Here is a 16,802-nt window from a genome sequence, read left to right as displayed (position 1 = left end):
ACTTATGATGTAGTGCTGCCTACATCTTCCTTCTCTTGTATTATTCATTTTTTCTGTCTGCCTTCCTCTCTTCCTACTTCTCCTACATTTCCTGTCACTTTTGAAATCTTTTCTTTCCTTTTCAGGTGGCTTCACATAGTGTAGTGGTAGGTGGGAACGCTCATCAACCACTCAGTCGATATAGTGCTGCTCTCAGGTGCCTGCCCTTGCCTCTCTTCCTTCCTCTTCTGTCTATCTTTCTTTCATTCTTTCCTCTCCCTTCTGTCTGCAGGTGACTCTACACTGAGTGACAAGCCAAACGGTTTCCTGTACACCAGAAGACCAATTACAATGCTAGGTGGTAACCATATAACCAAATTATGGTGCCTGGTGGTTTAGTGGGTAATTAAGGCGCTCCAATTGGACTGAGCCGGTACAGGTTTATATCCATGGGGTGGCTGGGGTTTATTGTTCACATAATACCACTCAGGGATGAGTGAGGCTGGTCACTCATCCTAAATGTCAGGACCAACTTGCCAAGTCCTGGGCTCCTATGCTCCTCATGGGACAACACTGGATTAGACGACGAATGAATGAATGAATTTACATGGAGTGACAAGCCTAATGGTTTCCTGTAAGCCAGGAAACCATTTACATTGTTAAGTGGTAACCATATAATCAACCCTTACATGTTCCTTACATGTCAACAAGTGGGTTGGTTGACGGTTAGTGCCCCTCCCTGTAAAATAACTAACTCAAAGTCAAACGGCCAAAGGATTACGGCATCTGGCCATAGACAGACAGAACTGAACCAACCATCATCATCATCATCATCATCATCATAATCTGTCTCTCTTTTCTCATCCTTGGAAAAAAAAAAAAAAAAAAAAATCTGCCCAGCTGAATGGGCCACATACTCATTGACTCACCACTCATGCCCTCAAAATCCTGACCATCTTAAAGACATACACATACATACTGGTATTTATGTGCTTCATACCACCTAACAACCTGAGTCAATCTGATGACAATCTCTTCACCTAGATAGAACAAGGGTGTGAAACCCTTGTCATACTCTCTGTACAAAATTCTCCACACTAGCTTGCCTGCTGTCAATTAATAAGTCTCATCACTCTCCATACCTTGCTTTTGCACACACTCATATGCCATCTATCCACCTTCTTCCTCACCTGCCACATCTCCCACATTCAAACTTGCTCAGATATATCCTTTTCACCACTCTACTCACATTCATTCTCTCCACCTGACCATACCATCTTAGCACACTCTTTGACTCTGGTGTCCACAGACTTCTTACTCAATATCTTTAATGAATTACATTATTCCTAATCTTGTCCATTCTCTGAGCACCACATACATTCCTTAACAATCCCATTTACATTGCTCTTATTCTTTACTATTCATTTTCATGCCACAACAGAGTATCTCATTCACATGTTAAAGTAGGCACTAACAATCTTTCATGCAATACAACAATTTAACCATTCTGTAGTCTATCTTTCATAGGAATTCAAAATAATTACAGTACTATGAATAAGATAAAAACAGCCATCACATTTTCTCTCAAAATTATAATCATTAGATAGTAACTAGTGGTTAATATCAACCCTGAGGAATACAGTACTTCCAATGAAGCAAAATGTGGCTGAAAACTTGTTAACTACTCACACAATCATCACCCTCAGGCAGAAAACATTAAGTCACAAGAACAAATGTCAAACACCTAGCTGAGACTCCTAACACTGGTACCTATCCTATCACACATACCAGAATACTTTTTTCTCAAGTTTCTAGCAACTGACGAGATATCAGCTGGTCATAGCAGTAGTAGTTGTTCCCTAGGCAGTCTGGCCAAACAGCCTCGAGTCCCTACGGAAGGCCACAGGTAAGACCGGGCTTTCCCATGGAGCTCTCAGAAGTGTATGTTGTGTTGCTGGCACAGGTGACTGTGTGCAATGCAGTCTTCCATAATGTGCTTAAATAGTATGGGGTGCTGTGTTGCATCCTGGACAGACATCAGCGACAAAGTCATCCAGCCTTTTCTGATAACTCAAGAGGTCTGGATGATGCACACATCGCAGCCTGGCCTGGTGGGCCCGTGCATGAAGCTGTGTTGTTTCTGAGTGACTGAATGGGCAGGTGAGTGATCTGAGCATGAATATGCCTCTGGTTTGAGGTGGGCGAGGGGGAAGAGATGACAGTATTTATGTATGATATCGTGCGCTGGGCGTTGCTTTGATGTTCCTTGGTAGGTGTGGATGTGCTGTCTTGTAGTGTAGTGGATGGTGTGGGTTTGTGGAGGCTGGGGCAAGAATTTGTGTGCCTCTCAGGTCTACATGATTCTTGACTTTGAGGACTTTGGTTTCTTGGTGTAGATGGTCTGTAGGTGTAGTAGCTGTGCAGCCTGTAATTATTTTTAAGGCCTTGTTCTGTATGGTGTTGTAGTGTGTTTTAGTGAGGTTAGAAGCCCAAGCAGGGCTTGCATAATTCACCACCGAACTGTTTGTATACTGTGGTGGTGGTTTCTTTGTTGTGTCCGAATGTTGTATCGGCAAGTGACCTTAGCGTGTGGAGTCTTGGTGATGATTTATTTTTAATGTTTGTGATGTGTTGTTTAAATAACATCGATGTACTGGATGTTGCACCAAGGATTTTGGTGGGGTGTATGTGTGGTAGGGAAGAGTTGTTTATGGTGAGGTGTGGCATGTGACTATGTTCTGCTGTTCAGTTTGTGAGAAGGGTCACTGTAGATTTGGCTGAGGCTATCTTGAGCCTGTTTGTGGTGAATTATTCGTGTAGTGTGTTGAGGTAAGGTTAGAGGATGTGTGCGGCTGTGTTTGCATTTTGATGTGTACATTACGTGCTATGTTGTCCAATGAGGAAGCTGTGTGTATTTGTGGGGTGTGGGTATGTTGTGCATGTATAGGCTAAAGAGTACAGTATAGGGGACAAAACAGATCCTTGAGGGACACCATCTGTGAAGTTTCTGATGTTCGATGACTGACTTGCAAATGTTAAATGTGAGCATCTGCCTGCTGAATAGTATTCCAGCTATCTATTTGAGCTACTGAGCATGCCTGTGTTGAATATTCTGTTTGTAAGGTTGTGGCAGGGTATGGCATCAAAAGCTTTGCTAATGTCTAGTGTGACTAGGAGTGTTCTGTGTGATAGCCTAGCTGAACTGATGGCAAAAAAAAAAAAAAAAAAAAAAAAAAAAAAATGTAAGGTCTGTAAGAAGAGTGTTTGTAGAGCGTAGCAGCCAAAAACCCTGTTGTGACGGGGCTAGGGGTATGTGAGGCGTTCATAATGGTAATACCAGTCGTTCAGCAGAGTTTCAGACTGCCTTGGTCACTGCACTGCCATACTGTTCATTCAATGAAAATTTAGTAAATACAAAGTAAAAATTCTGTGCCTTCGTCACGTCATATCAAATAAAATACATATTATATCACGTTAAGAATAAAATAAAATGAACAACATGGAACAATGATATAAGTTAGTACTTGGATATGTTTCCCAATCTCAGTGAAAGTGTAATGTATGACTTCGCATTTGGCGTGCAGTATAACCCAGTGTTCCTGAAGTATTTGCTTCCCAGGATTTCAAATACAGATGCTCTAATTTTGATAAGCAGTTGAGGAAAATTCTTGTGACTGCAATACACTACCCTATTTTCAAATGTTATGGTACCTTACAGGTTCCTGGACAGGTTCCTCTCTTCATTCTGACTTGCCGTAAGTGCTTGGGATAGATTAAAAGCATCTACTTGCCCGAGTGCCAGGGGGTTTATTCATCCTCTTCAGGCCCACAGGGGGGGGGGGGGACATTCGTTGCAAGATTGTGACAATGTGAGTTAACTTTCTGCTGGTCATGGTGTAGTGGTATGTTGCCTGGCTCTCACCTGAGAGTCCCATGTTCGATTCCCGGCATACTGGTAATATATTGGATGATTTTTCCTGTGTACAGTACAGGTTTCTCTCTTCACTCTTATATACTCCAGTATTGATTTTGCAACTGTCAAAATACGAAAGAACTCAATCCTGGACAGTTATATATATTCAGAAATTCCTCCCAAACAAAGGGAAATGGAATAAAAAGGAAACCAGGTCCAAGAAAATACAGATGCATGACAGCCCTACATGACACAAGAAAACTAAGCACTGATGTGAAAAATGAGGAGCAATTAAAACAGATCTTCACTATTTTCTCTCCTTTACTACCTTTTCACCTCAAGGACTGCATTAACTACCATTCTGGTAAATACTGGTAATCACAGTGCAGTTTTGGTGGTAAACAAATTAAGGTGGAACAGTGAGTGTACACATACAAACCCATAAAAAAAAAAAATTCAGATTCATTTCAACGCTTGAGTGGAGAAGAAAGATTTATTTATTTATTTTTTTGCTTGTGGTAGGTGGGGGTGGTCACCATCCACTCACTCAAGGTAGTGCTGCTGTTGGGTGTCTACCCTTTCCTCTCCTCCATCCTTCTTTCCTTCATTCTTTCCTTGTCCTTCTGCCTATGGGTGACTTTACATTCCCTCTTCTGTCTTTCTTTCCTTCATTCTTTCATCTTCCTTCTGCCTGTGGGTGACTCTACATTGACTGACAAGCCAAATGATTTCCTGTACACCAGGAAACCATTTACTATGTTGGGTGGTAACCATGTAACCAAATTTTGATGCCTGGTGGTTATTGCACTCCAATCAGATTGACCCAGTGAACGTTTAAATCCATGGGGTGGCTGAGGCTGATTGCTCATGTATTGCCACTCAGTGATGAGTGAGACTGGTCACTCTCATCTTAAATGTCAGGACCAACTGCCTAGCCATGGGCTCCTATGCTCCTCATGGGGCAATGTAGGATTGGATGATGGCTGCATGGATGGATTTTTTGGCTCTGTGAGTAGCTCTATGACAATAAAAATTTGGTATATCTGAAATGACAGTACAGTATAGTTTTAGGGTAAAAAAAAAAAAAAAAAAAAAAAAAAAAAAAAAAAAAAAAAAAAGGGGGGGGGACTATTAATGAGCTACTCAAATCAACACTTCAACTTGGCTATACTAGGCTATCAACTGAGCTGATGGGGGTTATGGCTAGAGAGAGAGAGAGAGAGAGAGAGAGAGAGAGATACAGTATATATATATATATATATACAGTACTTGTCAGAAGTATCGAGCGCCCTGCATCCCTCCTATGAAACAAACCTTTCAGCATTGAAAAAACATATAAATAATGCATTTTATTTACCTTTAGTGCTTCGTAGGGTATCCTTTACGCTCCTTCACGGACCTGAGACGTCTTGGAAATGAAAGGGCGAGGCTCCTGAGGTGCTGGAGGGGTATTTTCTCCCAGGAGTCACAAATGGCGGCTTCCAGCTTAGCCAGAGAGCTCACGTCCTTTCCTTGGAGACTCTTCTTTACGAGGTACCAGAGGTTTTCAATCGGGTTGAGGTCTGGGCTATTTCCTGGCCAGTCTTTCATGAATGATACCTCGCAGTCACGAAGCCAATTGGTGACCGATTTGGTCTTGTGAGCAGGTGCACCGTCCTGCTGAAACACTCGTGCACCTGTTAACTCGAAAGAGTCTGGTAAATGATCACACAGAAGCTCCAGGTAAACATCCTGATTCACTCTGATGTTCTTGGGAAGCACAACAAGCTTCCCCAAACCTTGACCAGAAAAACAAGCCCATACCATGAGTGAATCAGGATGTTTAACTGTGCTTTCTACATACCGTGAGTCAAGTGGGTCACTACCTTTGTGTCGGTACACACGTGCTCCTCTGTTACAGGTGACACTAAATGTTTCCTCATCAGACCACAACACTGACAACCATTGCTCCTCACCCCAGTTAAGATATTTATTAGCAAAGGCAAGCTTACGAAGTCGCTGGTTTTTTGTGAGAAGAGGCTTCTTCACAGGCCTGTGACTTGTGTAACCAAGTTCATGGACCCTACGAGACACTGTTCTCACAGACACCTCGCCAAACACTTCCGGGTTGCTCTCCTTTATTTTCCTTCCATCCGCACGAGGATTAAACTCCACTGCATGTTTTAAAACATTAACAGACCTTGGGGAAGTTTTCTTAGGCCTACCAGACCGCGGTTTCTTTGTGGGAACTTCACCACTGTTTTGCACTCGAAACCGCGCGCACCACCGATGCACTGTCGATCGTGCCACACCAACCAATTCACTAATTTCCTTTGTCTGGTGGCCTGCCTCCTTTAGAGCAATGATCTGGGATATGATTTCACTCAATAGTTCACGGGTAGGTGCCATAACAAAGTGGTGAAAGCCAAAACACTGTGGGACACTCGGTAATAAATGTCACAATAAGAGAGGGAGACGCAATGGAGTTCCTCTCTCTCAGGCAGCTCGTGGGCAACTGAGGCGGGAACCAACCAGCGCGGCGGAAGGCCTCAGGGTACCGTGACGTCATGCTAGCGCCGCAAACTTGTGGCTCAATTTTTACCCCCAGAAATGGGTGATTCTTTTTTGGCCATAAATATTGCGCGCCCGGTGGTAGGCGCTCGATAATTTTGACGAGCACTGTATACACAGTAATCCCCGTACTATCTGGACGCCCACTTTCCGGACGTTGTGGGCCTGGACCTTCAGAACCCTAAAATGGCCAAAAAAAAGCAAAAAATCCCCCAAAATCCTATTTTTTTCCCACTAGTAATTTGAAATTGCCGTGTGGCATCGAACAGCTGTTTACACCACGGCCCCTTCACCCCTTCCTTCCTCCCCCCTCCCCTGTCAGGGTTGCCATTTGGTATTTTTCATTACCATATGTGGACTAATTTGGTAACGAAATATTCATTTGGTAATGAATCAGAATAATGCATTACCAAACAGATTTTTCACATGTAAGAGGAAACACAGGATGGAGATGGTGGATTGTCTGCTGTCTCTGATTAATCTGCTAGCCTACATAGCGTGAAAATAATCAACATGTTGTTATTTATAAGGAGAGTGATTACATTTATTTCCACTTGTATATATAATTAGTGAAGAATAAATGCTAGCTTCACAAATTTGGTAATGAAAAGTTAAATTTGGTAATGAAAATTGAGGAGTGTGGTAATGTTGCCAAGCTCCGATTTGGCAACCCTGCTCCTCTCTCACCACCAGTTACTGCTTACCTGCAATCACAAGTAGATGCTTATTGCAATGGATGGTGCATATGCTCGTTTTTTGTGAATAAACAGCGAATAAATTGCAATACCTCGCCACTAGACCACACAGGAATTTACAGTGTTGTGCAGTGTTAAGAAATTAGAATATAGAGTGCAAAGGATTAACTGTGGAGAGCAAATTGGCAGTTGAAACTGGTGGTTGAAACTGGCGTGATGCAATTAACAACGTGCAGTGTTAAACAATTATAGCTCATAGTGCAAAGAATTACTGTAAGTGCAGCACAACACTGGATTACTGTACATGCTTCAAGAGCATTTTCACCACTGCCAAAGCCTTAGATAAGGTGGTCACAGACAGGGGCGCACCCAGGAATTTTCTAAGGCGGGGGCCCATAGTGAGGTGAGGCCATACTAGGAGGTCATATGCAGGTTTAGAGTCGGAGAGCTGCTGGCTCATGTGTTACTCTTTGTTTGTACTTGCCAATTTTTCATGTTTTGCTGCTATTGAAATAATTATATATAAATTTTTAAAGGACCCAGAGAGCTAAGGCTCCCCCCCCCCCGGGTGTGCCCCTGGTCACAGACATGCTGTAAGTACCCTGGCTGAGGTACAGTCACTTCTAATTCCTCATTCTTTGGTTCCTTTTCATTTATTTCATGCTTTATGTCCATTATTGGTGTGAATAGGGTCTTAAGTAGGTTTAAATAGGTGCTATGCATGTCCAGTAGGGAGTTATTTAGATGGCTTTCAAAGTTAGGCTGGGTTAGGGTCCTTAAGTACCAGTCCAGGAGCCAGGGGCCCACTTTCTGGATGGGACCACTTTCCGGACATGCCTTTGGCTCTATTACATCGGATAGCGGAGGGATTACTGTATATATATATTTATATATAATATATATATTACTGTATATACAGTATTTGTATAAAACTACAGCATACCCCTTACCGTATTAGTTATCCACGTATAGTTCTTCCAGGCTGCTGGATTTCCAAGTTTAGCCTTCTCGACAAGTGATGGCATGTACTCTATGTCATCTGGCACCTGTGTCCTGTTGTTCACACGCCACGATATCACAACCGATGTGTTCCTCTCTTCATCCACTTCAAAGCTCACCACCGTGTAAGTCTGGAAAGTACATGTTACATAAACCTGTTAAGTCAACTGCCTAAATCTGGAAATAGAATGTTGTTCAAATCTGGAACGTCAAGGCTGCACAAATCTGGAAAAAGAATGTTGTTAAAATCTGGAATGTCAATGCTGCACAAATCTGGAAAGAGAGTGTTGTATACATTTGGAGAATGTTGTAAAAATCTTGAAAGAATAAATTGCATGAATCTAGGATGGGAATGTTGCATAAATCTGGAATGAAAATGTTGGTAAAATCTGGGAAGAGAAAACTGCATGAATCTGGAAAGGGAATGTTACATAAATCTGGAAAGCGAATGTTGGTTAAAGAGAAGAATATTGCATGTATCTGGGATGGGAATGCTGCATAAATCTGGAAAGAGAATATTACATGAATGTGGAAAGAAAATGTATAAATCTGGAAAGTGAATGATGTATAGTATAAATATACTTTGCAAATGTACACCAAGCCCTCGTTTTTCGACCGACTGTTATTCGACATTCACAAATCTATACCTAATTTTGTTGTTCGACATGGTTATCCCCGCCATTTTGACAATTCAAATTACGCGCCGCCAGACAGACCGGCTGAGCTGCCTCTCTCCTGCGCTCTGCCCTGCTGATCAGTTGCCTCTTCATCTGTCTGTATTTCTATTTGGCCTTGTGGAATATGGAAGCACCACCATGGCTCCACCTTAGACCCCTACTATTACCCCTGTAGAGCGCAGTCATGTGCTCACCACCCTGAGTGAGTGTTTTGCCATCGTATGGTCAGGTGGAGATTGCGCCAATTATTAATGAATGCTCTTAATGCATGATACTGTTTTGGTGCCAGTTTTAAAAAATACACATCTTAGTGTGCAGTAGGTTTGGCAGGTTTCAATCATTAGAGGGTCCTGGGGGCAAAACCCCCAGTTAGGTTTCAGTGCTTTCAGTTAGGCTTCCACTGCTATTTATAGTTTTAAAATGACTACATTTGACTTTGTTTGGTGTGGTGACGCCAAATCCAGTCAGCGGGATCAGCAATAAACATGTTATCGAAGGAGTTCAGGAGACCATCTTTATTATCACAAATACGTATATTTCATTAGTTCTCCAATATCATTTTTTATCGAAAATCATATTACATCATATGACACGTATGTACTGTAGTACTAAAATAATTTTCCTTGAGAATGTAGGTCTATAAGAAAAAAACTCAAATTCTTGTGTAATTTCATTTAATGATATTTTTTCCACCTTTACTGAATATTTTTTGAATGATGAAAGTGGTCAAGAACCTAACCCCCTATTTCTTAACAATCTTATCAGAAAAATAGGTTCATTATTCGGCCAATTCGTTATTCAACCACTTTTTATGAAATGCATCCCTGTCGAATAGTGTGGGTGAGGTGTACGGTGTAGACGGTAAGCTGCTAGGTACCGTTGAGTTTTTATGACAGTAGTGTGGCATGTGTAAGGGTTAACAGGGAGCAAAGTGAATGGTTCACAATCAATGTGGGGGTGTAACAAGGGTGTGTGATGTCCCCATGGTTGATCAATATATATATGGATGGGGTGATAAAGAGATGCAAAGACACAAGTAATGGAGAGAGGGATGGCATTGGTAATGAACGGTGATGGATGGAATATCTCAAATTTGTTGTCTGCCGATGATGCCGTGCTACTGGGAAACACCGGACAACAGCTTGGTAGATTAGTGCAGAGTTTTGCAGACGTCTGTGAGCATTGTGCCTTGAGAGTAAATGTAGAAATGTGTGAAGTGATGGTTACTGAGAGAGAAGGTGACTCCCAGTGTGATGTTCAAGTGAATGGAGGGAGACTAGAAGAGGTGAGAGAGTTCAAATACCTGGGTACAGTGATAGAAAAGAGGAAAGTGTGCAAAAAGAGATGGAAAGTAGAGTGACACAGGGAAGGAAAGTACCTGGTGCTATGAAGGCCTTAATAAGAAACAGAGGCTTGAGCGTTGAAGCCGAATGAGGCTTACATGAAGGGAGTGTTAGTGCCAGTTTTAACATGTGGGTGTGAGACTAAGGTGCAGCATGAAAATGAAAAGTCAAGAGTAAGAGCAGTGGTGATGGGACTGCTGAGGAATGTACATGGAGTACAGAGAGTGGATAGGATGCAAAATAATGTGATTCATGAAAGATGTGGAGTGAGGACACCAGAATCTGTGGACATCAGAATCGAAGAGAGTGTACTGAGACGGTATGGCCACGTGAAGAGAATGGATGAAAAGAGTGGTGAAAAGGGTATATCTGAGTGAATCTGAAGAAAGAAGGAGGTGAGGCAGGCCAAGAAGAAGGTGGAAGGATCTGGTAGATGAGTGTACGAGGAAGAGAGGTATGGAAGTTGGTGAGGCTATGGGACTGACAAGAGACCTAGCTGGAAGGATAAATTTTGTGCGAAGAAGTACATGACTAAGGATTTGGCATCACTTTTTAACGTGACTGCATTTGGATTGGCTCTATCAGATAAATATTCTGTACATGACGTTACGGAACGTGGTGAAATTTTTTCGCCTATCTGATGGAACCACGATTCCGTGGGCTTGAATGATGGGCAAATGGAAAAGTGGCCCATTGAACTGGGCAAACTTTGGCTGTCTGGAAGTTGCTGCTCCTCAACCCACTCTAGAGTGGGAAATGTGGTGGTGGTGGTGATGGTGGTGGTGGTGGTGGTAGTGGTGGTGATGTAAATACTGTTTTAATTTTGAGGGTAAATGTTACTGGCTTTGTGTCAACCTGGAGAGTAAGTGTTTCTTGCAAAGGAAACATATCTTTCTAATTCTCCATCGTCACCATCATCATTTCATTTCATTCACTACTTCATCCTTACATCTTCATCATTTCTTTTCTGCATCTGCCCTCCTCTCTTCCTCATTTCTCCCATCCCCTCGTAATCCAATTCTTTGTCACTTTTTATTACTCTTCTTTCCATTTCAGGTAGTTCTACAGAGCGATAAACCTATAGTTTCCTGTAACTGAAGAAACCATTTTCAATGCTGGATGGTAACCATATAACCAAATACAGTAACAGGGTGATGTGGAGCCTACTATGGTGTTCCTGTTAACTGGGTGGAGAGACAAAAGTGTAGCATCCACCTGGGAACCATACCTCCACACTCTTCCCTACGCCTCACTCTGGCAAATCAGTCTGCTGCAGGGAAACATCGATTCAGTGCAAAGGATGGCCCTGCAGGCACGGCTGCTTTCCTATGGTTGATGGGCTCACTCGGCCAGGCAGATGAGGGCTACTCAACAACAACAACTGTTCCTTTCCTGACCACCACTGCATAACTCATGAAAGTTAACAATGCTGATGCTGTGCAGATCTGGATTAGTGTTGTTTTTGCACTATCATATTATTTAAAAGGTGAGGAAACAAAAAGGGCAGGATGATAATCCATCCATTCATCCATCCATCATCCAATCCTATGTTGCCCCAGGAGAAGCATACGAACACGGGGCTGGTCAAGTTGGTCCTGACATTTCAGATGAGTGTAACCTGCCTCACTCATCCCTGAGTGGCATTACATGAGCAATAAACCCCAACCACCCCTCTGATATAAACCTATACAGGCTCAATCCGACTGGAGCATCTTAACTGCCCACTAAACCACCAGGATGATAAAGATAATGATAAATGTTGCTGGGATTCCAAATCCATAAATCCTGAATCTGAATGTTGCTGAGACTACACATCTAGCATGTGGGTACTGGTGGCACTGCACAAATCTGACAAGTGTCTGTCCTGGTAAAGTAAGTACTGGATTGTCTGGTCTGGTATATCAAATCTTCAATTGTTACCATGCATGAGAGGCTGGCTATTTTGGCTTAACCCATCTTCTACAACAACAGGCTTCCTACATCATTGGGAACCTAGTGTGACACCTGACAGCCTAACTGTACATTATAATTTTTGGTATGAAGAATAATGAATGGTGCCTATTAATATTAAAGACTGAACACTGTTTATACCAGTGTTATCAGCCTTATTTATTTGATCCATTTTGCCATACACAAGGATCTGACTTTGTACATATTACTAATGCAAAACTCTGACTGTAAACTCATCTTATTCCACTCCTGCCTTGCTGAAAACACTGCAGCTTGTGAAACATTCCTCAGCAGTAAGGGAATCTTTAGCAATACTGGAGATTAATTCTGATATTTGCATACTTCTGTGAATCTGTTCTATTCCTTACAATGTTTTAATGAAGTAAGTAATTCCTCCTCTACAATGTTTGTCATAAGTTACATAATCATAATGTAACTTTAAGCCACACCAAAAAAAAAAAAAAAAAAAAAAAAAAAAAAAAAAGTTTGGTATACTCACCTTGCCACCATAAGTAGAACAGTTCTGTTCATCAGAGAGGTCAACACAGTCATGATTACCATCACAGTGCTTGAAGTCAGCCTGGCATGCACCTCCATCACACATGAAATACCCAACTGGGCAGGTCAAGGTTGGAACTGGGATAGACCTACATCCCTCTTCATCTGACCTGTCACACAGACAAATTTGGAGAGATGGAATTATTACTGTTACAGGTCATGGCCTATGTGGTAAACCAGTGTTTCTTATATACATACAAACATATATACTTGTATATATACATATATACAGGTCTCCCTTGTTTTACGATTGGTATGCGTTCCTAGAAAGGCAATCGTAAACCGAAATTAAGGTTTAATGGAAAAAATAGGGATGCATTCTTGAATTCGTGTACAAGGAACCCAAGACCCATACAAGTGATCTAATATGTAATAATAATAATGATGTTTTATGTATTGTAGTGCATCTGAATCACATATGTATGTACATATGCAAACATAAAGACATGAAATAGCAAAAACAATAACATGAAATACAGCTGTATTGTACTGTTATGTACCCTCCTACTGTACTGTAGCTCTGTCCACCCTTAGTCGGTCCTCCCCGATGCTGGAGGACGTAATGCCTTAATGTCTCCTCCGAGGCTAGGAGACATCCTGGGCCAAGCCCATCACTCGTCAACACAAGAGATGGACAGGAAGGAAGCAGGGCTGGTGGAGGTTTGGATGTCAGGGGTGGATGACTCAGGAGAATGAGAGGTGGTGGAGGTTTGGGTGGCAGGGGTGAATGACTCTGTGGTAGGAGAGGCATATGGACTAGCAATGGGTTTGAAGAAGCTGGAAATTGTTGTTTGTTTTGCCAGCCTCTTCCTGGCCTTGTACATCTCCTTGTAAACTTTTAGGGCTTGATCCACACCATGTGTAGCTGTTGCACTCCGGACTGGGTTGCAGTCATGTTCCCTGAGAAGTTCCATGCCCCTCTCTATGCTCTCAAACGCCTCTCGAAGTGTTTTCACATCAAGGCCTCGTTGCGGCTCCTTGTCCTCATCCTCATCGTCCTGTTCAGTAAAGGTCCTCTCTTGCTGCAGCTGCATGAGGTCCTCGTTTGACAGAGGTTCATCATGCGAGTCCAACAACTGCTGAATGTCATCCTCATCCACCTCCTTGAACCCTGCAAGGTGTGAAATCCTCACAATATCCTTCTGTACTGCTTGCACATCAGGGAAATTAGTGAAGTCTGCCACACACTCCTCCCAAATCTTTCTCCAACTCCTATTCATGGCCTTCTGTGTCATCTCCTTCCATACTGCATCTATGTTGTTAATGGCCTTCTTGATGTTGTATTTTGCCCAGAATTCTTTTATGCTTGGCTTGTCTGGGGTGTCAGTGGCAGCGAGACGTTGCGACATGGTGTGACGTTGGCAGTAGGCCTTGAATGCAGAGATTATGCCTTGGTCCATTGGCTGAATTAATGCAGTAGTGTTGGGTGGCAGGAACATCACCTTTATATTATCTGCCCAGTCTTGCATGAAAGATGGATGGCTAGGTGCGCTGTCTAATAGCAGCAGAAAACGGTTGTCAAGATTATTTTCTGATGCATACTGACGAATCCTGGGAGATAAATAATCAACATAACTTTGGCTGAGTGCTGAGGTCATCCATCCCTTCCTGTTCGACTTCTAAATCACAGGCAAGTAAGCTTTGATTAGTCCTTTAAGTGCGCTGGGATTTTCAGAGTGATAGATGAGCATAAGCTTCAGCTTAACCCGCCCCATCCCGTCGACGTATGGGTACGTTGCAACGATTTGCATTTGCCAGTCCCGGCGACGTACCAGTACGTTGTGCAATTGCAAGGTCCCTAATTTGCACAATTTTCAATTTTCGCGCGTGATTTTTCGTATGTATACACGGGACACCTTCCTCTATTCCTCTACAAGATGCCAAGCAGGGACAATGCCTTACACCGCATAACCTCCCCCCTCCCGCCATTGTCTCGGCAATTCACCTGTTACCAGTGACCTGGCTAGTAAAGATATTCAGGGCCAGAGTGATTCCCCAATTGATGACAATGTGGAGGACAATGTTTACATAGCATTAGAAGAAGAAACAGCCAGAAATAATGATCAGGTAATATGGCAAAAAAAGGTCAGGTATGGTGATTAGTTAGTGAGTGAAACAATGCTTATAATGCCTTTATTACTGCTTGAAAACCAATATACTCTCATACTCGTACCAAGTAAATAAATAAATACCGTTTATGAGTGGATAAAATAGTTACCCTCCCACAGAACTCGTTTTCTTTGGTGCCAGCATGTTAGAAAACCCAGTCAGGTAAGGAGGAACTCCTACCTGGATTGGGTACTTTAAACCTCAGGTGAGCGATTTCTCTATGAATTTTCGATGTTTCTGACCAAAAGCGAAGGTTTTAGCCAAAAAAAATTTTTTCAAAAATACCTCGGGACTGGGGGATGTCGGAGGTGCGGAAAACCTCGGGACGTGACGGGTTAAGGTCGCCAGGTGCACTGCCACCCAGCAGTAGCGTCAGCCTATCTTTTGATGCCTTAAACCCCGGTGCTCTTTTTTCTTCCTGGGAAATAAATGTCCTAGAGGACATTTTTTTCCAGTATAGGCCAGTCTCGTCAAAATTTATAACTTGTTTGGAGGAATATCCACCTTCCTCTATCCACTTCAAAAGGGCTGGCTTGAGAGCATCAGCAGCAGGCTTGTCGGAACTAGCAGCCTCACCAGTCATCTTTATGTTGTATAGGCATGCCCTATTCTTGAAACGTTCAAACTGGCCTTTACTTGCAGTGAATGATGTTCTCTCCTTAACCTCGTACACCTTCTTGCACAGGTCATCCCAAATAGACAAGGCCTTGGTAGTCACAAGGGAGGTGGATAGGGGCATGCGGTGTCGAGTTTGGTCATCTACCCAACGCTTAACCCTTCTCAGGTAAACCTAAAATTTTATCCTTACTTAGGTAATGTGGGGTCTGTCAGACCCCAATCTTTAAAAAATCACCAAAAATACCAAGAACATCTTTATTGAAACAGTCGCTTGTACACAGTTTCTGTAGTCCTATTCCTTCAATTTAGTGCAAAATGTATGAAAATATAAGTGACGAAATATTGTATGGAAAATGAAAATGAAAAGCATCGACAAATTTTATACCAACTGAAATTAGTGGCTGCCATACCAAAACTGATATGTTCCACCAGTTTTGTATCATTGCATGTTGTACAGTAATGGTCAATGTTTCTGTAAGAAGCACATGTCATAAAAAAAAAAAAAAAAAAAAAAAAAAAAAAAAAAAAAAAGGTATGGGAGATATATATGGGAAAAAAAAAATCACAGGTTAGGTAATGTGGGGTCTATTTTTTTTTTTTTTTTTTTTTTTAATGCAAGGAAGAGGAAACCAAAGGCATGAGCCCGCAGTAACAGTTCCCTCCAAGAGAAAAACAAAATACAATAGAGAGCCAAATTCAAGATCCGATCATTTTGAGATGCCTGGACATACTACGTTTGAAAGACTGGAGATCATAGGCAGAAGGAAATACAGACAGAGGGAGACAGTTCCAGAGCTGACCTGTTGCATAAATGAAAGACTGGGAGTAACGGTTAACTCTTGCATTAGAGAGTTGGACAGAAAAGGGATGAGAGTTTGCTGCCAGACGGGTGCTACGCGCCCGTCGTAGAGGTGGAGGAATGCAAGCAGACAGTTCAGAGGAGCAGTGACCATTAAAGTAGCGATAGAAAAGAGATAAAGATGCAACAGTGCGGCGAACAGACAGAGGTTGAAGGGAGTCAGTAAGAGGAGGAGAGTTAATGAGACGAAAAGCCTTTGACTCCACCCTATTGAGAAGAGCTGTATGTGAGGAGCCTCCCCACACATGAGAGTTGTACTCCACACAGGGGCGGATAAAACCCCTGTATAGAGTCAACAATTGTGCAGGGGTAAAGAAAGAGCGGAGTCGGCTTAGCACACCCAATCTCTTGGAAGCAGATTTTACAAGAGATGTAATATGATCTTTCCAAGATAAGTCCCGAGTAAATGAAACCCCAAGCATGTTCAAGGATGATGCAGGATTAATCTGAATATTATTAAACATTAGTGGGTATACCTGTGGAAGATTTTGTCGGGTTGATAGGTGTAAGAACTGAGTCTTAGATGCATTAAAGACAACCATATTATTTTTA

The 16,802-nt window shown here is 42.3% G+C and overlaps 1 protein-coding gene across 1 annotated transcript in view; it reads right to left on the bottom strand.

Annotated features, from left to right (window-relative positions):
- LOC145411196 (sortilin-related receptor-like) overlaps positions 1-16,802 on the bottom strand; it is a 218,758-nt gene that overhangs the window by 62,958 nt on the left and 138,998 nt on the right. Inside the window, exons 25-26 of the mRNA XM_080281257.1 lie at positions 12,606-12,774; positions 8,088-8,267 (exon numbers count right to left, since the gene is read on the bottom strand). Coding sequence (XP_080137383.1) covers positions 8,088-8,267; positions 12,606-12,774 — 349 coding nt within the window. The remainder of the gene's footprint in view (positions 1-8,087; positions 8,268-12,605; positions 12,775-16,802) is intronic.

The sequence above is a fragment of the Coenobita brevimanus genome, chromosome 88 (genome assembly GCF_032717465.1).
Source record: "Coenobita brevimanus isolate Jiangsu-jjx chromosome 88, ASM3271746v2, whole genome shotgun sequence".
Lineage (NCBI taxonomy): Eukaryota > Metazoa > Arthropoda > Malacostraca > Decapoda > Coenobitidae > Coenobita > Coenobita brevimanus.
This window is presented reverse-complemented; position numbering and strand designations above follow the sequence as displayed.